The sequence below is a fragment of the Lutzomyia longipalpis genome, chromosome 2, assembly GCF_024334085.1.
Source record: "Lutzomyia longipalpis isolate SR_M1_2022 chromosome 2, ASM2433408v1".
NCBI lineage: Eukaryota > Metazoa > Arthropoda > Insecta > Diptera > Psychodidae > Lutzomyia > Lutzomyia longipalpis.
In genome coordinates this window covers 25,341,331-25,367,672 of record NC_074708.1, presented here as the reverse complement: position 1 = coordinate 25,367,672, position 26,342 = coordinate 25,341,331, and the positions used below count along the sequence as shown (strand labels likewise).

Here is a 26,342-nt window from a genome sequence, read left to right as displayed (position 1 = left end):
TGTGGCCTAATTTTCGCGTGAAAAGCAGGGTGTGAAAATTCACGGGATATTTTGCAATGTTTCAACACACACCTGAAACATGTTTCATTGAATGTGTTAATGTTTCATTGTTGTTTCACGGAATGACCTTGTAAATTAAAACATGATAGTGGAGAAAACAAAAGACTTTCCTAGGAGACAATTGGAGAATTCCTCTTGTCGAATGAAAAATTTTTGTTTACTTTCGCAATTCTATGATTTTTCAGCAATTTCTTGAAGATTTTCATGTTTTTTCCATCAATATTTGTCGAGATTTGCGCAATTTCGTATAAAGAAAAGAAAACTTTTCGCAGGGCAATCTCAAACTTTCCTTTCTTCCCATGGAGAAATAAGAGCATCGTAAGACATTCCAAGGAAGCATTTTGACAACAAGGGAGATAGTTTAGGGGGGCTTTTTGCGATAAACGTCACGCCAGAAGTTGTTTGTGAAAAATTGTGAGGAAAGTGTATTTTCCTGTGAAAAATCACCACGGTGCGACGCATTTTAGCACCCAAGGAGCCCCCAGACGCCGCGAGTGTTGAAGTGAGTGCGTGAAAGTCTCTGGGAAAAGCAGAAATGGCATCATTTCTCGATTCTGAAGCTGAGGAAAGCGATGTAAGTGTTTTGCGCATCATTTTGCACTTTTCCACCCAATTTCCGTGTTTTTCCCACGCGTGGGCAGGCAAGGGAGCCCCCAAAGGGTGCGGAGGAGGTGCTGCGTGGGGCAGAAGGTGGGATTTTGGGGATGTTTCTGCGTGGGGGGAGTTTGTTGATGAAATGCGTCAAGTAGCAACAATCGCCATGTTGGCAGAGAAATTGATGAGAGAATTTTCGCGATAAAATTCCACTTTTTGCGCCTCTTCCGTGCCCCCTTTGTCTCACCTTCGCGGGTCTTCCCCTTCAACGGAGCCTTATCAGCTTGTTTGTTTTATTGCACTTGCAGCAGGAGGAGGAGTTAGAGCCACATGAGCGCAGTAAACTCAAACGTCTCAAGGCTGTGTCGGAGAGTGAGGATGAGGAGGAAGGTAAGTCAGTGCGCGGAAGTTCCGGAAACGCGACACGCGTCATGCTTTTGGGTTGATTCATCACCTCGCGCTATTTGTGGGTTTCTGGAGCACGTGAAATGCCTTCGTTGAGAAATCACAAAGAATTGCAGGAGGTGCAAAAATTGGGCTGAAGAGGGAAGCATGGTCAGGAAGTGCTTTGATTTGGGATTTGAGGTGATTTTCAAAGGGATTGGGAATTAGGTCAGGATTCAGGGGATTGAGGATTGACTCCTGAGGAGTTTTTGAGACTTTCTACAAGTTTTGTGGAATTATTTTTCAATTTTTTGAGGACTTTTAAGGAAATTTTGTCATCCCGGCCCTGAAGCATAAAAGATTTCAATTCAAAGGAAAAGTTTCAAAATCTCAAGGATTGTCCACTTTAGAGCTCATTAAAAGAGGATTATTCCTTCAATAGTCTAGGCAGGCTAAGGACACAGATTTTACACAAAGAAGAGGATTTAGAAAAATTTTTTTTTTGAATTTGTAATGAAAATTCTTTTTTTTATAAATTCATTTAAAAGTAATTTTTAATAAATTTTCTTTTCAAAATTTTAAGGGCGTTTTTACTCTTCAACATTCTATGAAATAAATAAATCCTTAAAAATTTGGTTGAAAAATTAACTTATTTCGGCATAGATTTTGAGACCTTTAGGAATTTTAAAAAATTCTACTTATTTTGAAATACTAAAAAATCTAATATTAATTCCTTTAAATAACCTAAAAGAATTAATTGAGAAAAATCTTCGAGAAAAGCTTGAAAAGAAAAGGGTTTTCTTCAGTTTTTTTTTATAAAGAAAATTAATCCATTTAGTACCATCTGAACGCCTTCTATTATACGTCGCGTAAAAAATTCATTTTTGCATTTTTTTATGCCAGTTCTCAGCATATACCCCATAAAGAGTGTCCATGGACAATCCAATGGATTGTCCATGGATTCGTCCCATGTGTCCCATGGAAATTTCTTGTTTTTTTCTTATATTCTGTCCTACGACAAAATAAGACATCCTCAAAGACATTTTCATGACTTCCGAGTCTTGCTTTCGTACGACAGATTTTGGACAGATCATAGGACTTGTCACTTATTTCCGGTTAGGATTTGTCCAATGTTTACAAAATTTTTTATTGGACACGTCAGGGGACAGTCCATGGACAGCCTATACAAAGAACATAGGACATATCCAGTGTTTAGAAAATTTTTAGAAGACGAGTCAGTGGACAATCCATATGAATAGCATAGGACAGATCCGTGTAGAGTAAAAATCTAGCAGACACCTCAGAGGACAATCCATGGGACAGTCTATACAAAGAGCATAAGACATATCCAGTGTGCAAAATTTTCAGTGGATACATCAATGGACAGTCCATACGAATAGCATAGGACAGGTCCGTATTTAGAAAAGTTCTAGCGGACGCGTCGTAGGACATTTCATACGAATAGCTTAGGATATGTCCAATTTTTTTCTTTTTTTTTTTTTACTAAAAAACGCTTTGAATTAATTTTTTATTTTTTTATTTAAAAATTATATATATATATATAAATCTTACATGTATGATACTTTGTCCTTCGGCGGTTGAACTCTGACGTCCTGGGTCTTTGAGATGTTCTGCAACTCCTGTATTCCAAGACACGGGATGCTCTGCAATTTCTGTTTTCCAAGACACGGGATGCTCTCCTACTTCTGTTTTCCAAGGCACGGTCTGAAAAGACAAATAATTTTATGAATATTAAGTAAAATCTTCAAAATAAAATGAGATATAATCAATCAATGATAAGTACCTTTTCTTTTCTCCATTCCCTTCGTCATAAATGCTGATAGTTCTCTTTGGCGAGCTTTTGTAACGTGGGAGTATCCGTAAGATAGTTGTCCGGGAACGCCGGGAACATGTAGCTGTAAGAATATTACAGAATATAAGAAAAAAACAAGAAAAGTCCATGGGACACATGGGACGAATCCATTGACAATCCATTGGGTTGTCCATGGACACTCTTTTTGGGGAGCCTGGGAGAGTCCGGAGAATAGAAGTTGTCCGGGAACATGTAGCATGAAAAGACAAATCAATGAATAATAATGGAATAATAGAAAAATTTGTCAAATATTACATACATAATATTTACTACTACTACCCCGACTACTTCTACTACATACTACTGCTACTACTACTGCTATTACCACTACTACTACTACTATTTACAGAAGAGCGCTCTTTAATTAAAATACTTCTCTTTTTACCTGCTTTTATTCGAAAAAAATCTCTCACCTGGACTTGTCGAAACACGTAACCTGTAAAAAAGAAAATTTCTATTTTCGCGTACAATTATATAAATTGCAACTTAATTTCTTATACACATCGTTTAACTATATCCTAATTAGTGTATAATGTACTTACTTTGCTATTTTTCCGGATATTTTTCCCATTTTTCCATTTTCCAACGCTGCTACACACGCACTCTTCACAGAACAAAGACATTTGAACAAACGTAAGACATATCGATGGAAGCATATGTCGAAAGTCCAATGAAAATAGTTGGACTGGCATTAGATATATGAAATTTTAACGTCCTATGATATTCCTTTGGATTAGCTTTGGACGTCTGAATTAGACGTCTTAAGAGATATCGTAGTACAAGATATTATACAATCGTGGGATATATCCCAATCGAATGTTCAATGATGAACTAATGGACTGGCATTGGATACGTCTAACGTAAACTTTCCTCTGAAATTCCTTTGGACTAGCATAGGACGTTTGAATTAGATGTGCTAAGATAAATCGTAAGATTAAACGTTCGACCATCGTTGGACATATCTCAAACAAATGTCCAATAATAAACCAATGGACTGGCATTGGATATGTCCAATTAGAATGTCCTATAAATTTTCCTTCGACTAGCATTGGATGTCTGATTAAAGTGTCCTGAGGTAAACTGTAGGATTAAACATTAGACTATGGTTGAATATATCTCAATCGAATGTCCAATGGTAATCTATTGGACTGGCATTAGATACGTCCAATTAGAATGTCCTATGAAATTACCTTGGAGTAGCATTGGACGTTTGATTATGGTGTCCTAACATACTAAGAAACATTTTGTTCATTAAAACTACTTACTTTAGTTAACTTAGAACCTTTTACTTTTAATCTATCCTGTGAGTCATGTGTGATAAATCCTTAAAGAAAACTATTAAAATCATGTTTAGCAGACGCTTTTTGATGATAAATAAAACCAAATTCTCATCTGATTTTGATTACAAACTAATTAAAAATTAATTTTAAAAGTCCTTAAGGTAACCTTAAAATTTTACCAATTTTAGGAAACAAAAGAAGATTTTAAAGATATTTTTTAAGGAAAAAAAAATTTTTTTTTCAAAGAAAGTAAATTAGTCTTCCCAACAAAATTCTTCTGAATTTAAATTTGTTCAATTTTCCTCCTGAATTTCAAATAGATTGTTTACAGATTCTATTTGGGCGGCGAAAACTCCACAAAAGCTTAAGGAATCATCTCAAATAGCCACAAATTCAAATAAAATCTTCTTCTGGAAAAGTTTACGAACTTAGAATAGCTTAAAATCTCTCAGAGGTAGAAGAGAAATTTAAATCCAGTCTAATTGTCTTGAAGAGCTCATTAAATTCATTTCAAATCCCCTAACAAAGTTTCAATTTCAAGAAATTTGCTAAACAATTGAAAGCAATTAATCAGTAATTTCCAAGAATCATCAAAAGTTCTAGTTCTTCACGGATAGGGGTTGAAAGCTTTGGGAAGTACGTCTTTCTTTTTGGACAAAATTTTCTATCCCTGGCGACGACTGGAAAAACAAAGAAAGAAAAAAATAAATATTTATTTTTGTTTGTAATTTCTGGAAGATTTTTTTACTCCCTTCTTTAGAGGAAAAAGCTGTTCAAAGCAATTTTTTAATTGAAAATTTACCAAAACGTCGCTGGAAAAAAAATGAATTTTTCCTCTAAATGAAACAGAATTATATTCGCTAAAAAGCTTCATTGATTACCTTTACATAGAAAAAGAAACATCTAATACGGGAAAATCTTTATTTAGTGTAGAAAAATATTTTCATTAACCATCAAAAAACTTTTGCAAAGAAAAATGTTTCTGGCTGTCAAAAATCTTTTTTTTTATAAAGAATTTTTTTATTGGTGTAGAAAAATCCATTTTAGCGTAGAAAAATCGTTTTTGGTGCAAAAAAGGTTTTTAAGTGTAGTAAAATCATTTTTGGTGTAGAAAAAAATTTTAAGAGTACAAAAGTCATTTTTGATGAAAAATATCCTTTTTAGCGTAGAAAAATCATTTTTAATGCAAATAATTTTTTTCAGCGTAGAAAAATCATTTTTGGTGTAGTAAAAAATTTTAAGAGTACAAAAGTAATTTTTTATGAAAAATATCCTTTTTAGCGTAGAAAAATCATTTTTAATGCAAATAATTTTTTTCAGCGTAAAAAATCATTTTTGGTGTAGAAAAAAATTTTAAGAGTACAAAAGTCATTTTTGATGAAAAATATCCTTTTTAGCGTAGAAAAATCATTTTTAATGCAAATAATTTTTTTCAGCGTAGAAAAATCATTTTTGGTGTAGAAAAAAATTTTAAGAGTACAAAAGTCATTTTTGATGAAAAATATCCTTTTTAGCGTAGAAAAATCATTTTTAATGCAAATATTTTTTTTTCAGCGTAGAAAAATCATTTTTGGTGTAAAAAAAAATTTTAAGAGTACAAAAGTCATTTTTGATGAAAAATATCCTTTTTACGTAGAAAAATCATTTTTAATGCAAATAATTTTTTAGGCGTAAAAAAATAGTTTTTGGTGCAGAAATTGTTTAAGCGTAGAAAAATCATTTTTTGGTAGATAATCCTTTTTTAGCACATAAAAATCATTTTTGGCGTGGAGAAAAATTTTTAAGCGTAGAAAAATCCTTCTTTAGAGTAAAAAAATCCGTTTTTTGTGCAGAAATAATTTTATTAAGTATTAAAAAATCATTTTTAGTGCAGAAATAATTTTATTGAGCGTAGAAAAATAATTTTTGGTCCAAAAAAATTTAAGCGTAGAAAAATCATTTGTGGTGTAGAAAAATCTTATTTTTTGACCAAAAAATCTGTTTTGAAATTTTAAATTGAGAAACTCACCAATGGGGTCAATTCGGCTAAAAATCTTTCCTTACATCAACCGCCTAAATCTTACAATAACTTTGAATCAACCCAAATGTTCCTATTCATCCCTTTAGATAAAAATTTAAAGAGAAAAGTTGAGTAAAATAAATAAAAATGAATTTGCCAGATGACGACAACAGAGCCGTTGTTGATGATCTCATTGATGATCGTGAGATCGATGAGGATTCCGACGGATCGGGCTCAGAGCGGAGTCACAAACGCAAGAAGAGCGACGATGAGGATGATCTCGACGATCGTCTTGAGGATGAAGACTACGATCTGATTGAGGAGAATTTGGGTGTTAAAGTCGAACGGAAGCGCTTCAAACGGCTCCGTCGCATCCAGGACGAGGAGAGTGATGGCGAAGACAAGGATGAGAACGGCGAGCAGCAGCGGCAGCGCATTGCTGAGCGGATTTTCGATTCGGATGAAGTAAGTTCCAGACCAAAAGCTTCGATGGCGAGAAAAGAGAAATTTTCTTTACTTAATTGGTTGTTTTTGTGTGAATTTCATGACGGGAAAAAAATTGATTTGTTGGTTGTGAAATTAAAAGGAGATTGAACAGCAGGTATCGGTCAGTGTTCTTTGGCAGAACAGAGAGGAGGGTTTGACTCTCGAGTCTTCTTTTGCATTTTGGGGGTGGTGATTGAGGAAATTTGTGATAAATTTGAGTTTTTTTTGCTTTGTTTTATTTGTGGTTTCATTAGGATGAGGAGAGAGCAGCTGAGAGGCAACATGCTCCCGTTGAGGCGGATCACTTTGATGAGGAAGACGAAGAGGAGGAATCCGATGCAGATGATTTTATCGTGGACGACGATGGGGTGCCCATAACGCAGCGGAAGAAGACCAGAAGACCCATTTTTGGAGATGCGTAAGTTGACGGTTTTTTTTTTTGTTTTTCAACAGAATTTTTGTAGAAGGTTCAAGCCGTTTAGCCAATATTCTAACCTAAATACGGAAGTTATCGTTTTTGGGAATTACTCGATAATGACTTGACCGATTTTGGTCATCTTAGACTCAAATGAAAGCTCTCGACGAATTCTGTAACTCTCTAGAACATTGTAAGTTCCAAAAATGACCGCCTGGGGGGCAAAAAATCAAAAACAAAATTTTCGATAATTTTTCGATGAATATCTCGAAAACGCCAGATTTGCTTCAAATTTTGATCTATTATAATCTACAATAACATCTTTTTTATTTAAAAAAGAAAATTAAAAAAAATACATATATGTCGCCATTTTGAAAATATTGAGTTCCAACTTTAACATATCATATCTCGGGTTCTACAAGTCCGATTTTGATTAAATTAAGCGCAAATGAAAATTTTTAAGAAACCCTACAAATATCTAGAACATTGCAACTTCGAGAAATGACCGCAAGAGGCGCTAAAGTCAAAATAAAAAATGTCGATGAGTTTTTGATGAATATGTCGAAAATGGTTTGACCGATTTTGATCAACTCAGGCTCAAATGAAAGCTCTCAGCGAACGCTACAACTATCTGGAACAACCTAAGTTCCAAAAATGATCACAAGGGGCGCTAAAATAAAAAAAAAACATTTTCGATGAGTTTTCGATGAATATATCGAAAATGCCATTATCGATTTACTTCAAATTTTGATATATTATAGCCTGCTATAACATCTTACTATAAAAAAATTAAAATTTATGTCGCCATTTTGAAAATATTCATTTCTAAACTTGACAAGTCATATCTCGGGTTCTACAAGTCCGATTTTGATCAACTCAAGCGCAAATGAAAGGTTTTGTGAAACCGTACAAATGTCTAGAACATTGCAACTTACATTAGATAAATGACCGCGAGAGGCGCTAAAATCAAAATAAAAATTTTCGAAAATTTCAAACTCGAATAGGTTTTCTTAAAAGACGTATTTTCGGTCTCAAGCTCGGCTAATTAAATTTTATTCAAGGCCAACGTTTCGGACTACATATTTAAGTCCTTCCTCAAGGCCTACAATAATATAAAAGAATAGGTAAGGTATGTCCTTTAGAGTCTTTTGTATTCTTTTATGTTGTTATAGGCCTTGAGGAAGGACTTAAATAGTCCGAAATGTTGGTCTTGAATAAAATTTAATTAGCCAAGCTTGAGACCGAAAATCCGTCTTTTAGGAAAACCCATTCATCGCCTACGGTCGTCCCTTTACTAGTCAAACTCGAATATTTCGAAAACGCCATTACCGAATTACTTCACATTTTAATATGTTATAGCTGAAGTTAGGACCTTTCCAACTATAGCCTAAAATCTGAAATCTATTGAGCCGTTCCCGAGATAAGGCCTTCTAAAACTTTTTCAGGGTATGACTTTTCTACTCTTTCCGACTTTGCGCAGACTTAAAATAATTTCCGTTCTAGTTTGCCCTCACAAAATTGAAACACTGAAAGAAACACAGCTCTCGTAAGCTTGGTCAGCTTACCCGTACATTTTTAGATGGTTCAAACCGTTTAGTCAATACTCCAACCTAAATACGGAAGTTATCGTTTTTGGGAATTACTCTAAAACGGCTTGAACGATTTTAACCAAATTAGCCCCAAAGTGCTAAAAGAAGATTTCCTTCTTTTGCTTTTGCAGAATTCTGCAAGAAGGGCAGGATATCTTCGGAGTTGATTTTGACTATGATGAATTTGAAAAGTACGAAGATGACGAGTATGAAGACGAGTACGAGCTAGACGGAGAAGGTGATGGGGAGAAGAGGCCGAAGAAGCAGGCCCGGAAGAAGACGATGCGTAAGTCAATATTTGAAATTTACGAACCGAGTGAGCTTCAACGGGGTCACTTTACGGATTTGGACATTGAAATCCGTAAGACGGACATTCCGGAACGCATGCAGTTACGTGAGGTTCCCATAACGACCGTTGATGCGGAGAAGTCAACGGAATTGGAGGCAGAGGCTGAATGGATCTACAAACAAGCCTTCTGTCGTGAACCAATCTCCAAGCAGGAAGTCTTCGGAGCAGACTCGCGCGACAGGACAAGGAAGCCTCCAAGTGCAATTGGGAAGATCAAACAGGCGTTGGATTTTATGCGAAATCAGCAACTAGAAGTTCCCTTTATTGCCTTCTACCGGAAGGAATACGTAAAACCAGAGCTGAATATTAATGATCTTTGGAAGGTTTATAAGTACGATGCAAAGTGGTGTCAGCTCATTTCGAGGAAGAAGGCTTTAAAGGAGTTGTTTGAGAAGATGCGGGAGTATCAATCGGATAAGATAATGGAGAAGCCCGATGAGCCACTTCCGGATGATTGTCGTCTGATCAAGGATGAAGACCTCATGCGATTGGAGATGGCTCAAACTCCGGAAGAACTTAAGGATGTTCAAATGCATTTCCATCTGTACTATTCCCATGAAATCCCCCAAATGCAGGAAGCCTGGCGCGCTAAGGAGCGCGAAAGGAAGCGTCAGGAACGCCTGGAAGCGAAAAGGCGTGAAAAGGAAGCATTGGAGAACGGGGAGGAACCTCCGGAAGTCACTCAAATTGATGAAGATGATGACGTTGAGATGCCCGAAGAGTCCTTAAAGCAAGCAGCCGATGCCAGGCCGTACACAATGTGTCGCAAGGGAGGAGTCTGCGGGATGGCGAAGAAGTTCGGCTTGACGCCAGAGGAGTTTGCTGAAAATCTCCGTGATAGCTATCAACGGCATGAAGTTGAGCAGGAGTCTACGGAATTAATGGAGCTGGCTAAGCAGTACGTCAATACGAGGTTCCAAACCCCAGAGGAAGTCCTCTACGCTGTTAAATACGTCGTAGCGAGACAACTTTCACGTGAACCGTTGCTGAAGAAAACCGTCCGGGAGATTTACTTTGAACGCGCACGAATTTCCGTTGCACCCACAAAGAAGGGGATAAAGGAGATTGATGAGAATCATCCCTGCTACACAATGAAGTTCCTCCGGAATAAGCCGGTACGTGATTTAGCTGGTGAGCAATTCCTCCGGCTTGCAATGGCTGAGGATGATAAACTCCTTGAAATCACCTTCAGTGAGAAGCTCGAAGGGAATACGTCTGTTCCGTATTTGGATGAGATAAAGGCGTTGTACCAAAAGGATGAATTCGCGAAGAATGTTCAGGAGTGGAACGGAGTAAGGGCTGAATGTGTTGAATTAGCCTTGAACAAGATGGTTTTGCCTGAATTGAGGAAAGAACTGCGCTCAATGCTTATTGCCGAGGCAAAAGATTGCGTTCTCAAAGCAGCCACAAGGAAGCTCTGCAATTGGATTAAAATTGCTCCGTACACGGTGTCCTTCCCTGAGGAAGATGACTACGAATGGGATGCAACGAAGGGACTTCGGATTATGGGTATTGCCTACGTGCCAGATCAGGAATTTTCAGCCTTCTGTGCACTCATTAATCCCGACGGTGAGGTGACAGACTACCTGCGCTGTCCTAACCTACTAAAGCCCAAGATTTCCATTTGGGAGGATAAGCGTGGTCTGAAGGAGGCAGAACTGCAAAATATCAAGCAATTCGTTCGGAATAAGAAGCCTCATGTAATTGCAATTGGCGGAGAAAGCTACGATGCTAAACGGCTGAAGGAGGACATAATGGAATTAATGAAGGAGCTTCAGGATGAAGAGCAGTTCCCTCCGATTGCCGTGGAAATTGTTGACAATGAACTTGCGAAGATCTTTGCAAATTCCCACAAGGGAACAGGAGAATTTCGTGAATATCCGAACGTTTTGAGACAAGCTGTGTCAATTGCAAGGAAACTCCGTGATCCGCTTGTTGAGTATTCACAGTTATGTACGGCAGATGATGAGATTCTCTGCTTGAGGTATCATCCGTTGCAGGATCAACTGCCAAAGGAGGAACTCCTTGAAGGGCTCTACTTGGAGTTTATCAACAGGACCAATGAGGTGGGCGTTGATATTAATTTAGCCGTTCAGAATCCGCTCTATGTGAACCTCGTGCAGTTTATCTGTGGCCTTGGTCCGCGCAAAGGGCAAGCTCTCATCAAGATCCTAAAGCAAACAAATCAGCGTCTTGAGAATCGAACGCAACTCGTTACAGCTTGTCACATGGGGCCGAAAGTCTTCATAAATTGCAGCGGTTTCATTAAGATTGACACCAATTCCCTTGGGGATAGTACAGAAGCCTACGTAGAAGTCCTCGATGGATCACGCGTTCATCCTGAAACGTACGAATGGGCCAGGAAGATGGCGATTGATGCCCTTGAGTATGATGATGATCAAATGAATCCAGCTGGAGCTCTTGAGGAGATCCTTGAATCGCCCGAAAGGCTAAAAGATCTGGACTTGGATGCATTTGCCGTTGAACTGGAGCGTCAAGGTTTTGGAAATAGGAGTATAACACTCTATGACATCAGGGCAGAACTCAACTGTCGGTACAAAGATCTCCGAACGCCGTATAGATCACCAAATCCAGAGGAACTGTTTGATATGTTGACCAAAGAGACTCCGGAGACATTCTACGTGGGGAAGATGGTGTTAGCCGTTGCGAGGGACTTTACGTACCGCAAACCCCAAGGGGAGCAACTTGATCAGGCAAATCCAACGAGGAATGATGAGACAGGACTCTGGCAATGTCCGTTCTGTTTGGAAAATGAATTCCCGGAACTTTCGGAAGTTTGGAATCATTTTGATGCAAAAGCCTGCCGCGGACAGGCAACAGGTGTCAAGTTGAGGCTTGACAACGGCCTTGCGGGGTATATTCACATTAAGAATTTGTCAGATAAGCACGTAAAGAGCCCAGAGGAGAGGGTCCAGATTGGGCAGAGTGTCTACGTGAGGATAATTAAGATAGACGTTGATCGGTTTTCCGTAGATTGTTCATCAAAATCCTCCGACTTACTCGATAAGAATAATGAATGGCGCCCTACGAAGGACTCCTACTACGATCAGGAAGCCGAAGATCAGATCACACGAAAGGATGATGATACAAAGAAGCAAAAGGCACGACATCACTACATAACGCGCGTTATCTTCCATCCGGCTTTTCACAATAAGTCCTACACGGAAGCCCTCAAGATTATGGAGAAGATGGATCAGGGTGAGGTCATAATTAGGCCTTCTAGCAAAGGATCTGACCATCTAACAGTCACGTGGAAGGTAACAGATGACATTTATCAGCACATTGATGTCCGGGAGGAAGGCAAAGAGAATGCCTTCTGCCTTGGGAAGAGACTCTGCATTGGCAGCGAAGAGTTTGAGGATCTCGACGAGATTATTGCTCGCTACGTCAACCCGATGGCATCGTACGCTCGGGATTTGCTCAACTACAAATACTACAGAGGATCGCTCCTTGGGATCAGAGACAAGGCCGAGGAGTGCCTGAAGGAGGAGAAGGCAAAGAATCCCAACAAGATTCACTACTTTGTGTCAGCTTCGAAGAATTATCCAGGCCGCTTCCTTCTATCCTACCTTCCGGTTAACAAGTGCAGGCATGAGTATGTTACAATCACCCCGGAGGGCTTCCGCTTTAGGCAGCAGATCTTTGATTCCCTCAATGCGCTCCTCAAGTGGTTCAAGGAGCACTTCAAGGATCCCCTGCCAGCGGGGACGCCACTCACGACGCCTCGTATGTCCCTGAGGACGCCCTACGGAACGCCAGGGCAGACAAGTGGATCCAATTGTGAGTATTTCTTCTTTATTTATTTACAAATTAGTTTTTTTTTTAGCGAATTATCTGAATTCCTCCGAAAATCTGAATATTTTACTTCACGTTTTGCCCAAAACCGGAGAACTCAAAACCGGAAAAAATCCAAAAACGTATTTAGGAGTTTTCGGTTTGAATTTGCTCTTTTTTTTAGCTTCAATTTACTGTTTTTCGGTTCAAATTTAATACTTTTTTTGAAGACTTTAATTAATCTTTTTTTTCTTCAAGTTTTGTTCCTTAATTTAAGTTGTTTTTAGGACTGAAAACTAATTATTTTTCGGCTTGAATTTACTACTTCTCGGCTTGTTTTTAGTCTTTTTATGCTTATATTAAACATTTTTAGGAATATCTCCAAAGATTCGAATAATCAAAAAAATAAAAATCACAAAAATATTAAAGGAAATTTTAGGACAAAAGTTTGATTTTATTCATCGAAATAAGGACGTAGAAATTTGTAATAATAAAAAATACAAAAATGCAGAAATTGATTCAAATTTTTTAATAATTTTTTTTTTATTTAATGTTAATGTTGAAAGCAAAAAAAAAAAGAAAATTATTTTGGGTTAGAAAATTCTTCAAAAAAAAATTCCAGTAAACAAATTTTGCCAATAATTGCTCAATGAATGATCAATCAGATTGATAGAAGTTATTGCTCAATTATTGAATCAGTTATTAAGCAATTTATAATTTATCTGAAAGTGATCTATTTTGGCCAATAATTGGTCAATTATTGAGCCTAATATTGAGTCAACGTTGGTCCATATAGTTGGTAAACAATAAATCAATCAAATTCTAGACAATTATTGCTCAATAAATAGTCAATCACAGAAAAGAGAGCTGTTAATGCATTTTTTCGTCTAATATATAAAAAAAAAATTATTACAAAAAAAACTGATTAATTTTTCTTTATTAAATTTTTTTGTATCTAGTTAAACTGAATTCTAATTTTGCATAGTTGATCAATTTACCGAAAAGAAAAAGATTTTGGTGTGGAAAACAAATTGTAAAATGTTGTTTTTGCTTTAAGATTCTCAGTGAACAAATTTTGCCAATAATTGATCAATTATTGAGCTTTATATTGAGTCAACGTAGGTCTCACAGTTGGTTAATGGTTGATCAATCAGATTAATGGACAATTATTGGTCAATAAGTAATCAATCACAAAAACTTAGAGCAGCGGATATATTTTGTATTTAATATGAAAAAAAATTTCTTTACTAAAAATCTAAATTTTTAATTATTTCTTGGCGCAGATAAACTGAACGCTAATTTGGATAGTTAATATTGATTGAGGTAAAATTGTCTCAGTAGGGGAGGGCGGGGCTATTTGTGTCAATTTGGATAAATCCCTATTTGCAGGACTCCCATGGTGCAAGAAATTTTCCTCGAGAGGTCATTCTCATAGGAAATTTCCTTGTCTACAACTTTGTCTCAGACCACTTTTCCCTATCTCCACGGGAAATATGAGTTTTCGAGCTTTTCCTGAACCCTTCCGCTTCTGACTTTTTTAAGAATCCGTCGACGAATATTGTCACCAGCGGGGGTAATTAAGTAGGTGGAATTTTCCGACATTTCCAAAGATTTTCCACCTGAGAGATTAGTTGTAGCTACTAACCGAACTCCTCACCTGTTCATCCACGGCAAGGAATTTCACTTTTCTATCCACTAAAACACAAAATTATGGAATTTTCTCAACCACCACATTTTGCAACAAAAAGGTTAGAAAACGTGTCAATATTTTGACGTTCCATATGATTTACATTGGTGACAAAATTAGCCCCAATCGACATGTGTTGATTTGTATAAATATGCAAAAAAATCATTAAAAGTTAGTGAAAAATACACCTTGGCCGACCTTGGCAACGTTTTCTGCATTGACCTAGCTCGTGGAAAAGACGGTGAGATTGGAAAATCGCTAAAAGAAAAGTGTCGGAAAATGATTTTTTCTCAACACCCGTATTTTTGGAGGCCTCAAAATTTGTTTATTTTTTTATTCCTAAACTATTCATCGGATAATCTCCAAACTACAGTCAACTATTGAAGGTAGATAGGACTTCTTATCCTAATTTTTTCAGGTGCTTCCGATTAATAACTTGGGAGAAATCGCGATTTGAAAATTCCAGACTGTCACAAATAGCCCCGCTCTCCCCTATTGATCAAATATTTAGCATTAATTGAGTAAGTTATTAATAAAAAAAATTGATGATATATATTTGGCCAATAGTTGATCAATTAATGATCAAAAATGTATTGAGTTGAAATTGACGCAATATTGAGACTATCAATATTGAGTCAATGTAGTTTCGCATTAGGGATCAATTATTGGGCAATCAGAATTAACTTGTGATTGATCAATAGTTGCCCAATAATTGATTAAAGTGATTGACTAACTCAATTATTACTAATCAATTTGTTTGAACGAAATCAGTATTACATCAATATGATTTTGATAAGAAATTTTAATTTAAAGAATCAAATTGTTTTTAAGAGCTAATTAGACTTTTCTTGTTGACAGATTTTAGGGGAATTTAAAACAATTTCTCTTATTGAAACTTTCTTTATTATTTTTTTTTATTCAAAGAACAAAATTCAAATTATATTAAATTCGTTAAAAACTGCCCATTTCAGCCGTCAATGCGGACGCAATCACGAAAGTAGCGCAGAATATGCCATCCCATATGCTGCATTCGTTGTCTCAAGTTGCAAATCAGACGCCACACTACCCCCACACGCCTGGAGGCTACGCTCAGACCTCCTACGTCAATACTGTGAGTATTCCGGAAGCATCAAAAAATCATTCAAAATCCTTCAAAATCTTCGCAAGAAGAGTTCTAAAATTGTTTGTTTTTTGCTTGAAATTTGTTCAGCCGTACACACCGAGTGGTCAGACCCCGTTCATGACGCCCTACCACACGCCCCATTCCTCCCAGACGCCGCGGTATGGCCAGACGACGCCCACGATGAATGGGCCGTTCGTGCATCCGGGCATGAGTGCTTCACAGCAGCCGTACAGGAGTGGAAGTGTGGGCAGTGGGGCAGGAGGAGGAGGGTACCATCATGGGTCGGGAGCACCGCCAATGCACAACCCATCGCCGAGGAATCGCTATCACGGCAGCTCACCATTCGTGCCTAGTCCGCAGTCTCGCTATGGGTCACAGAATGAGAATTTGGAATGGCAACGAGCTGATGATGCGTGGGCCAGGTCAAAGGGAACGCCCGGACAGGCAACGCCACGTGATCGTTCCGGAAGGGGGTGAGTTTCAAAGGAAATTTTTAAGAAAAAAAGAATTTTTTTTAAGAAAATCCGTTAATTTGGACTTTTGTTTGCAGTTCCAGCAGAACTCCGCGGTATGATGAGTACCCGCAGCAGCAGCAACAGCACGGAGGTCCCCGGAAGACACCGCAGTATGACAATGGACGACCAATGAGTCGATCAGGGAGATCAGACTACGGCAAAAGCCCAAGATCGTCACGTAGTTCCCCAAGGACAAACACATCGCCACGATCGATGACAATAGGTGATTCAACGCCCCTCTGGGATGAGAACTAAGGCGCGGCATTAAAGTGTGTTGCACAGTGAGCGAGAGAGAGAGAGAAAATTTAAAAAGAGAGTGTGTGAATTTATCAAATTCAATTTTAGAACATAAAAAAAATAAACAAGAGTTGAATGAACTTTAAAGTCTTTTTCTGTCCAAAAAGAGTTTTTTTCTTATAAAATGTTGATCTGACGAAGAAGGTGAATGAACAGGAGTAAGAAGATGGAGCCAGCCAAGGTTGATGCAGAACTACATTGAATGTCATCACCATAGGCTCCAATTTGAGCAGCATAGGCCATAGCGTAGGGCAGGATGTTCTGTTCGTACTGGCCGACAAAGAGATGAGCCCAAGGCCCGGAAGCGTAGACTCCAACATCATCCCCACCGTGGCTCTCAACGTTTAGTGGAACAGTGGCGAAGTATTGGAATTCAGGATCAGATGAATCAAAGCCAGTAATGTCAAGACGTTGATCTCCCAACTCGTTGTAGGTGTTCTTGTAGCCAGCACCGTTCGCATAGCTGAGCACAGAGAAGGGCATCCGGTCGATGTTGCTGTTCTGCGCAATTCCCAGTACATCAGCTCCACGAGACTGAAATTTTTAATTAGATATTTGTTAGAGCGGGTTCGCATGGAGTACGTCTGCTAAAGAAGCTTGATGAACAGGCTTCATCTTAATGGTTTCTTTAAAAGGTTTTTTAAAAATTCATTGAGCAGGTTAAATTGGAATTGTTTTGAGCGAAATTAGAAGCAAACTGTCTGATAAAAAGGTTTCTTCAGTTTTTTAATTTAGTTTTATGAAGCTTCCAAGAAAAGTCTGTTAATCAGGCTTAAAGAACTCTTTAGACCGAATCAAAACTAAAGCTTACTAAAGCTAAAGGTAAGTTTTCTTAAAAGCATAAAGGCTGCTTTTAAAATCAATTTGGTTTTATGATTCTTCAATAAAAAGTCTGTCAAGCAGGTCTTAAAAGATTCTTTAGGCAGGATAAAGTTAGATCAGATCTAAGCAAAAATTTGATTCTGAGAAGCTTATTAAAAAGCTAATTAAGTAAGTGGTTCGGTGTCTCGCTGAGACAACCTAACATTGATGACTTTTGTGGGACAATTTAATGTGTGATGAAGTGATTTTTATGGCGGACGACGCGAATGAGTTTTTGACAAAAATAGGTGAAAATTAGTGAGAAAAACGAGTAAACAAAGTGAAAAAGGAGTTCAAAGGACAAAGAAGTGAATTAGGAAGTGAAGTAAGAAGTGAAGGAGAACGGAGAAACAAAACTGAACGAGAAGAGTAGCAACGTGCTACCTAACCTCACCAAGCATCCGGAAGGAGCAATTTCGCCGATCCTTTTCGCCGGAAGGGAAAGATCTAATAAGGCTCCATTGGGTATTTAGGTGAGTACACTGATCCTTTTCGCCGGAAGGGAAAGATCTAATAAGGCTCCATTGGGTATTTAGGTGAGTACACTGGTCCTTCGAGGGAAAGAATACACCGGTATTCTTAAAACAATCAGACCCCGGCCAGTGCAACGGCACGTCCGGACCCCTGTGGTGATTTGATTCGTCAACTGGCGTGAAGACAGCGGTCATCCCGGCCAGCGATTTGACACATTGTTTGATAACGACGCCATCATGTTCCCGGAATTGAAAATTCTGCACAGTCAGGTACAGCAGTTGAACAAGGCTGTGAAGAATTACCAGGATGATGGCAAACTCGATGGAGATTTTCAGTGCGACGTTGAGGCCAAGCTGCAGTGCCTCATGGGGTGGCAACAACGGTTTTCCATGGCATCTGCAAGCGCTCAAGCGGAGCTAAAAACACGTGAACAACATGATTCGTTCAATAAAATGTGTACAGAATATTGGGAGTGGTCTGCAGACACGGAATACCACCTGCGATTGTGGCTATCCCGGACGAAGCAGAAGCTTGCCGGTGCCCAAGCAGCATTGGGTGCAAATAGTCAGGATTCATCAGTCATGGCCACGATGAAAGAGCTTGTCAACGCCATGCAAGGCCAAGCTCGTTCCAAGGTCAAACTTCCACAGCTGCAAATTCCGACATTTTCCGGCAAGTACACTGAGTGGCAGGCCTTTTATGACAGTTTCGTATCCACGATCCATGCAAACAAAGAACTCAGCGACGTGGATAAATTCTCATATCTCAAGGCGGCACTCACTGGCACTGCAGCTAGTGCATTGAAGCATCTTCCTGTGTCAGAGGCGAATTACCACGTGGCATGGGAAATATTGCAAAATCGTTTCAATAAACCGAATTCAATTGTGGCGGAATACGTGCAAACATTCTATGCGCAGCCAAAGCTCAATCAGCCAGACAGTGGAAAGCTCCGTGGTATGTTTAACGTGTTCGAAGAGGTCACACATGGGTTAAAGGCAATGAATCAGTTGAGTCATGATCCATTTATGATTCATTCGGCATTGCAAATGGTCGACGCGGAGACCAAAACCCTGTGGTACAGGGAAACCACCGGGAAACACAGTGTGACGTGGACGCAATTCTGTGAATTCCTGGCAAGACGCTGCGATTCGTTGGAATTGGGCGGGGCCTCGGGAGGGTCACATGCACCGGCAAGGCCTTCTCAACCTCCCAAGCAATCATCAGGGAAAGGTAAGAATTCTCTTGTGACAACAAATCCGCAGGAACAGGGATCACAGGCGTGTGGTTTCTGCCAGGGGGCGCATAAGCCGCATCAATGCCCCACGTTTCTTGCAAAAACACCTGCGGAACGCCGCAATGCTGTGTATACGCTAAAGCTTTGTTGGAATTGTATGAAGCCAAACCATTTTACGAAGGATTGTCCCTCCGGAGCTTGCCGTCAATGTGGCAAGAAACACAATACTCTTCTGCATGATGGGTTCCAAAGGGAGACTGGAAATGGTGAGGCACCGAAGAACGACAGCGCAAAGCCCACGAATACCCCAGGAAGTTCCGGAGGCTCAACAGGCAGTGGTTCAATGCCACCTCCCGCAGTGTCATTCCCAACAACGGTTGCAGCGAATGATGTGACTTCAATGGCGGCAATTCAGTCCCACCAAGTGCTCTTGCCCACTGTGCAGGTATTGGTGGCAGACATTTGGGGCAATCAGCATCGTTGTCGTGCGCTCATTGACTCTTGTAGTCAGCCAAATTGCATCACGCGCTCTTTGGCACAAAAACTCGCACTTCCTATGAAATATTCGGGGCAGAATATAAATGGGCTTGGACTTTCCGGAGTATCTGCGTCGCAATCAGTGAGTCTTATGGTACAGTCTCATTGTTCACCTTTTGCTTTGGGGGTCGAGTGTTCAGTGTTGGACAAAATCACATCCAATCAACCATCGTCAATGGTAAATCGTGACATACTCTGCATTCCAAACGACGTTGTGCTTGCCGACCCCGACTTCTGTAAGCCGGGTAGGGTTGATTTGTTGTTGGGTTCAGATGTGTTTGGAAAGGCTGTTCGTCACAATCATCGTAGTGGTAGCCCAATGCTATTGGATACAGCATTTGGTTATGTTGCAATGGGAGAATGTTCAGGCACAGCGCAATCGACAGTTCATTCACACATGGCTACATGTCTTTGCGCGACGCAGCCTCAGGACGATCTCAAGGACGATTTGGCAAAGTTCTGGCAAATTGAGGAAGTTGACAACGGTCAATCTACTCTTACTTCCGAAGAACAGAAATGCGAGGAGCATTTCCAGCTACACACAACGCGCAATCATGAAGGTCGCTTCATCGTGAGTCTTCCCATACGAGAGGATCTACTACAGGAATTGGGGAGCTCAAAGGAAATCGCGATGAAGATGTTCAAATGTGTGGAGAGACGTCTCCAACGGGACAACAATCTCTACGAGGAATACCGAAAATTCATGAGGGAATATGAATCACTCGGTCACATGGAATTGTTGCCTCCCGATTATACATCATCACGTCCGGCAGTGTACCTCAGTCATCATCCTGTGATCAAAGAATCAACGACAACACCGGTTCGAGTTGTTTTCAATGCAGCGGCAAAAACGAGCTCTGGGAAGCCCCTCAATTTTGCACTGATGATTGGAGGAAAAATCCAGGACGACATCTTTGAAATCCTCCTCAGATTCCGGCAGCACAATGTGGCCATGAGGGCGGACGTGCAAAAGATGTACCGGCAAATTGGAGTCTGTAAAAATGATTGGAACGTGCAGCAAATCTGGTGGCGCGAATCAGCCGATCAGCCTCTCAGAACTTACGTTTTGAAAACCGTCACTTACGGCACAGCTTGTGCACCGTTTCTGGCAACCAGGTGTCTGAAACAACTCGCGATTGATGAGCTAAACTCCTACCCGTTGGCATCGAAAGTCGCACAGCGAGACTTTTATGTGGATGATGTCCTGACAGGAGCTTCTACAATTGAAGAGGCCATGGAATTGCAACGGCAACTCGACCTCATGATGTCCAGCGGCGGATTCAAATTGAAGAAATGGACTTCAAATTCTCCAGAAGTCTTGGCTCAAATTCCCGAAGAAGATCAAGAAGGTAGCTCGACGCTCGACATGGATTTTGAGGGAACGGTCAAGACACTTGGTCTATTCTGGAACAAAATTCTCGATGTTTTCAAATTTGCTGTGTCTGAATTCAGTGAGACTGTGACGAAGAGAAGCATTCTTTCGGAAATGTCGCGCATTTTTGACCCACTTGGTTTTTTGTCTCCCATTACAATCTCGGCAAAAATCCTTCTTCAGTCCCTGTGGCCGCTCAAGGTAGAATGGGATGACGAACTTGGCGAAGAAGTGGTTCAGAAATGGCTGCAATATCAGACAAACATTCGTCGTGCTGTCCAGGGTGTGGCAGTACCTCGACAGGCCACGTGCAAAGGCAAACCCCAACGTTCGCAATTGTTTCTGTTTTGTGACGCCTCAGAAAAGGCTTACGGAGCTTGTGTGTACCTCCGCACCACGGATGCAGACAATCGTGTTCACTCGAAGCTCCTCAATTCAAAGACAAAGGTGGCTCCTCTGCAGCAGTTGTCTATCCCTCGACTGGAATTGTGTGCTGCAGATTTGGGCGCAAAATTGTTGAAGCGGAATCTTGACGCCCTTGAGATTCCCATTGATGAAATTCATGCTTTCTCAGACTCAATGGTGACACTTCACTGGATCAATGGCGAACCACAGCGCTGGAAAACGTTCGTAGGCAATCGTGTGGCTCGCATTCAAAACATTATCCCGGCTGAGCGATGGCATCATGTGAAATCTGAGGAAAATCCAGCTGACATGGCTTCTCGTGGTGTGACTGCAGAAGCGCTCAATCCTGAATCCATCTGGTGGCATGGGCCTCCATGGATGTTGGATCCAGATCTACAATTCGAAACCCCGCAGCTCAACCCAGATGACGAAGCAGCTCGCGAGCAACGCAAACAGGTGTCTCTAGTAGCTGTCAATGAGGATGTGTGGTCATTCATACCCAGATTCTCTTCTTTCACGCGATTGGTCCGATGTATCGCGATTTGGCGGCGATATTTCACAATCCTCAAACAGCGAGTGGCTAAACAACCAGTTCCCCATGGCCCCTTGACTGTGGTTGAGGTAAAATCAGCAAAAGTTGTCTTACTGAAAGCTGTACAGCTACAAGCATTTTCATGGGATTACAACAAATTGAATGTCAAGTGCAAGGTCTCCAAGAGATCCAACATCCGCAAACTAAGGCCATTTATGGACAACAATGGACTTATTCGAGTTGGTGGTCGTATCAGCAAGGCAGACGTCTCATATGATCACAAACATCCTATTCTGCTACCTAAGGAGCATCACGTGACACAGCTCATTGCAGCAGAAATACACAAGGATACACTTCACGGTGGTGACCAAATGGTGTTGGCTCACATCAGACAGCAATATTGGCCTCTTCGTGGAATTGAAGTTGCTCACAAAGCTGTCCACGATTGCGTCACCTGCTTTAAGGCCAATCCCAAAACTGTTCAACAACTCATGGGTGATTGTCATGAGTCTCGGGTAGATCCTGTGTACCCATTTTACTATACTGGAATTGACTATTGTGGCCCACTGCATGTCAAGCTGCCCACTCGATCACGGACAGTATTGAAGATGTATGTGGCATTGTTCATTTGCATGACAACTCGTGCAATCCACATTGAACTTGTATCGGATTTGACAACACAGGCTTTTCTAGCTGCATTGAGACGCTTTGTGAGTCGCCGTGGATGTCCAGCAAAGATTCTGTGCGACAATGCTACAAACTTTGTTGGAGCAAGGAACGAGATGAAGAAATTGGAGCAACTTCTTGCATCAAATGAACACCAGCAGGAAACTCAAGCCTTTGCAGTGAAACATGGCATAGAGTTTGTGTTCATTCCTCCACGGAGTCCACATTTCGGCGGTTCATGGGAATCGCTCATCAAACGCATCAAACATCATGTGATTCGAACAATGGGCAACGAACGCTTCACTCAGGAGGAAATGCTGACCATGCTAGCTCAGATCGAAGGCTGCATTAACTCTCGTCCGTTGACCCCACTCTCAAGTGATGCAACAGATCTTAGTGCTCTAACCCCTGGGCACTTTACAGCGCTGCGTGAACTTACTGCAGCACCGGACGAACCCCTCACCGATTACCCTGAAAATCGGTTGAGCAAGTGGGAACGACTGCAACAACGTGTACAATTCTTTTGGAAGAGGTGGACAACTGAGTATCTCCACACACTACAACAACGAAACAAATGGACCGAGGAACATCCTTCCCTCATCATTGGCGACATGGTGCTAGTGAAGGAAGACAACCTTCCGCCAATGAAATGGATGATAGGAAGGGTTATTGCTGTCAGTCCTGGCGAGGATGCCAGAGTACGTGTGGCTGACGTACGCACATCAACTGGAGTTTACAGGCGTGCTGTAGCAAAGCTTTGCTTGCTACCCATCGAACGGGATCTTCAGAAACATCAGTTTCTGCCCGGCCAGGATGGTTCGGTGTCTCGCTGAGACAACCTAACATTGATGACTTTTGTGGGACAATTTAATGTGTGATGAAGTGATTTTTATGGCGGACGACGCGAATGAGTTTTTGACAAAAATAGGTGAAAATTAGTGAGAAAAACGAGTAAACAAAGTGAAAAAGGAGTTCAAAGGACAAAGAAGTGAATTAGGAAGTGAAGTAAGAAGTGAAGGAGAACGGAGAAACAAAACTGAACGAGAAGAGTAGCAACGTGCTACCTAACCTCACCAAGCATCCGGAAGGAGCAATTTCGCCGATCCTTTTCGCCGGAAGGGAAAGATCTAATAAGGCTCCATTGGGTATTTAGGTGAGTACAGTAAGTTTGAAAGGACTCTTTAGGTAGGATAAAAACTAAATCTTAGCAAAAGTTAAGGCAAGATTTCTTAAAGGCTGAAAAACTTCTTCAATTAATTGGGTTTTGTGAAGCTTGAAAAAAAGTTTGTTAAACAGGTTTCAAAAAAGTCTGTTAAGTAGTCTTCAAAAAAGTCTGTCAAGCAGGCTTTTTAAAGAGTCTTTTAAGCAGGTTTTAAATGAGTCTCTTCAGCAGGCTTTTCAAAGAATCCTTTAAGAAGGTTTTAAAAGTCTTTTAAGTACCAGGAAGAGCATTCACAACATCCCACGTGAGATTGTTTGAAGAAAGTGCTGGAAATAAGTCAGGCTTTAAAAGAGTCTGTCAAGCAGGCTTTAAAAGTGTCTGTCAAGCAGGCTGAAAAAGTCTTTTAAGCAGGCTTTAAAAGAGTCTTTTAAGCAGGCCTTTCAAAGAATATTTTAAGTAGACTTTAAAAGAGTCTTTTAAGCAGACTTTCAAAGAGTCTTTAAAGCAGGCTTTAAAAGAGTCTTAAGCTTTACCTATACCTTTTGCTAAAAAGACGGTGTTCGTTGTTTTTTCTCACTTGCTCATTGTCAAATTATATCGCGGTGTCACTGTCAAACAAGAAACGCGATTTCTATGTTTTATAACCGCGTGACAGCGCGATACAATTTGACAATGAGCAAGTGAGAAAAAACAACGAACACCGTCTTCTTACAAAAAGCTTTGGTTAGGCCTTTAAGCAGGCTTTTAAACAGTCTTTTAAGCAGACTTCAAAAAAGTCTTTTAAGCAAGCTTTTAAAGAGTCCTTTAAGCAGGCTTTAAAGATTTTTTTAAGGTTCTATTACATAAGATAAATTAGCAATGAAGTTCTTGAAGAATTTGATAATCAAACTCCAGAAACATTATTGTTAAGCAGACGCAATGAACAGGCTTTAAAGCAAGGCCTTGCAATTCCTGAAACTTGAGAGAATTGGTCTTACCGGATATCCAGCGAACGTCATGGTGTGCCCGTGATCTGCAGATACAACAATCAGAGTATCCTCCTCGCTTGTCATCTCCCTGGCCAGCTGGACGGCATTTGAGAACTCCAGTGTTTCATCCAGAGCACGTCTTGTCCATGATTCATGATGCGCAACATCGATCTTTCCGCCCTCAACAAAGAGGAAGTATCCCTTCTCTTCCTTCTGCAGCATTTTAATGGCAGTTGCCACTAATTCGCTGAGTGTTGGCTCTTCTGGATCAGCAACAGCGTCCAAATGGAACTTCATGTGGTCTCCCTCAAACAGTCCAAGAAGGTAGTCTGTACTGTTAACGTCCAAGCCCAACAGTTCACTCTTGCGCCAAATGTACTCCGCATTGCCATCCTTGCTGCGTTCAGTCTTCCACTCTTCAATCAAATTCTGCCCATCTCCACGCAATCCGGGATTTTGTTCTTCATCTGTGACTGATTTATCGAGGAATTCACTTCGTCCTCCTCCAAGGATGACCTTCAGTTTGCTCCCAACTTTGCTCCTGATTAGCTGCTCTGCAATGTCGTCCGTTGTTTCAGGATCACAATTATCGTCTTCGACTTCAACATCATTCTCCCAGTAGCGATCAGCAATGTGAGCAAATAGTCCTGCAGGGGTTGCATGAGTGATCCTGGTTGTTGTTACGAGGCCCACTCCTTTGCAGGAGTCCAGAGACCATTGACCAATTCCTGTTGTTTGATGCGCCTCATTGGCCTGTCCTTCGCAGTCGTAGCGCGAAATGCCGGCATCAAGACCAATTGTGCCGTAGTTTGCCTTTACGCCGCTCAGGTAAGCCGTTGCGGTGCATGCGGAATCAGAGACCTGAGAAGAACGAGGAAAGAGTTCAGATCAGAGGTTTGTTGTAAGACTACTGATTACGTCAGATTATTTTTTTTTTCCTTAAACTTTGAGCCTTTCTAATTGGTTGACAACGAAGTTTATCAATCAACTTTATCAAAGGCATTGATAACAACCAACCAGCTTCTTTTGATCTATAACCAATCAACAATTTCTTCCGTAATTTGGCTCTGAACGCAGCTCTGACTTTATCTTATCTCAAGACTCTTTAGCAGATTAGTCTTGAGATTGGTAGTCCCCACTGAAACCTACCTGTCTATTAACGCAGTACGTCTTGGCCATTCCGAAGTAGGGGAACTTCTCGAACGACAACTTGTTGTTCTCATTGCCGCTGTGCATTCTCGTGGCAGCAACAGTTTGGAAAGACATGCCATCGCCAATGAAGAAGATGATGTTCTTGGCGACATTCGTATTGGGTTTGCTGTAAGTCTCAACCTTCTCTGCAACAGTTTCCCGCGCATTTCTCATCCAGAATTCCGTTTCGAGTTCCTCAGGCAGGATGGCTTTGTTGTTGAAGGGATTCTCCACCGGCAAATCTGGATGAATTCTTGAATCTAGGAAGAAAATTCAAATTAAGTTCGTTGAAGGCTGTTTGTTTCAGGATCATTCTTACCATCTTCTTCGTCAAAATCGGAGTAATGCGAATCCCGGGAACTCTTCACTTTTACAGGTGAAAATGCCAGAGTTCCCAGAAGACAGAGAACAATCACGGAGTTCTTCATCGTGCGGAATGTTGAGTCCTACTGAATACCTCTTACTTGGTGGCTTGTACGGGCTCAAATAAAAGT

General features: G+C 40.4%; 2 protein-coding genes across 4 annotated transcripts; one reads left to right on the top strand and one right to left on the bottom strand.

The window, feature by feature from the left end:
- Positions 1-415: 415 nt before the first annotated feature.
- LOC129789561 (transcription elongation factor SPT6) lies at positions 416-16,526 on the top strand. Of its 3 annotated transcripts, none has more exons than XM_055826424.1 (9): positions 416-634; positions 963-1,044; positions 6,351-6,655; positions 6,777-6,797; positions 6,931-7,094; positions 8,812-12,830; positions 15,483-15,622; positions 15,722-16,107; positions 16,185-16,526. In XM_055826424.1, exons 1-9 carry the CDS (start codon positions 596-598, stop codon positions 16,402-16,404), a joined length of 5,376 nt encoding a protein of 1,791 aa, XP_055682399.1. In that variant the 5' UTR covers positions 416-595; the 3' UTR covers positions 16,405-16,526. The 3 variants fall into 3 exon arrangements, with proteins under 3 accessions (XP_055682399.1, XP_055682401.1, XP_055682400.1); XM_055826425.1 differs by having other exon boundaries at positions 432-634; positions 6,777-6,791; XM_055826426.1 differs by lacking the exon at positions 6,777-6,797.
- LOC129789641 (membrane-bound alkaline phosphatase-like) lies at positions 16,471-26,342 on the bottom strand. The gene is made up of 4 exons (XM_055826626.1): positions 26,168-26,342; positions 25,807-26,108; positions 24,667-25,518; positions 16,471-16,980 (listed from the first exon to the last, which is right to left on the bottom strand). The coding sequence occupies exons 1-4, from the start codon at positions 26,274-26,276 to the stop codon at positions 16,564-16,566; spliced, it is 1,680 nt and encodes a 559-aa protein (XP_055682601.1). The 5' UTR covers positions 26,277-26,342; the 3' UTR covers positions 16,471-16,563.

Coding starts and splice junctions, on each gene's coding strand:
- LOC129789641 (XM_055826626.1), bottom strand. CDS start 26,276: ATGAAGAACTCCGTGATTGTTCTCTGTCTTCTGGGAACTCTGGCATTT. Junction 26,109..26,167: donor CGATTTTGACGAAGAAGATG/GTAAGAATGATC, acceptor TTTTCTTCCTAG/ATTCAAGAATTCATCCAGAT. Junction 25,519..25,806: donor CGTACTGCGTTAATAGACAG/GTAGGTTTCAGT, acceptor CGTTCTTCTCAG/GTCTCTGATTCCGCATGCAC.
- LOC129789561 (XM_055826424.1), top strand. CDS start 596: ATGGCATCATTTCTCGATTCTGAAGCTGAGGAAAGCGAT. Junction 6,798..6,930: donor AGATTGAACAGCAGGTATCG/GTCAGTGTTCTT, acceptor TGGTTTCATTAG/GATGAGGAGAGAGCAGCTGA. Junction 15,623..15,721: donor AGACCTCCTACGTCAATACT/GTGAGTATTCCG, acceptor AAATTTGTTCAG/CCGTACACACCGAGTGGTCA.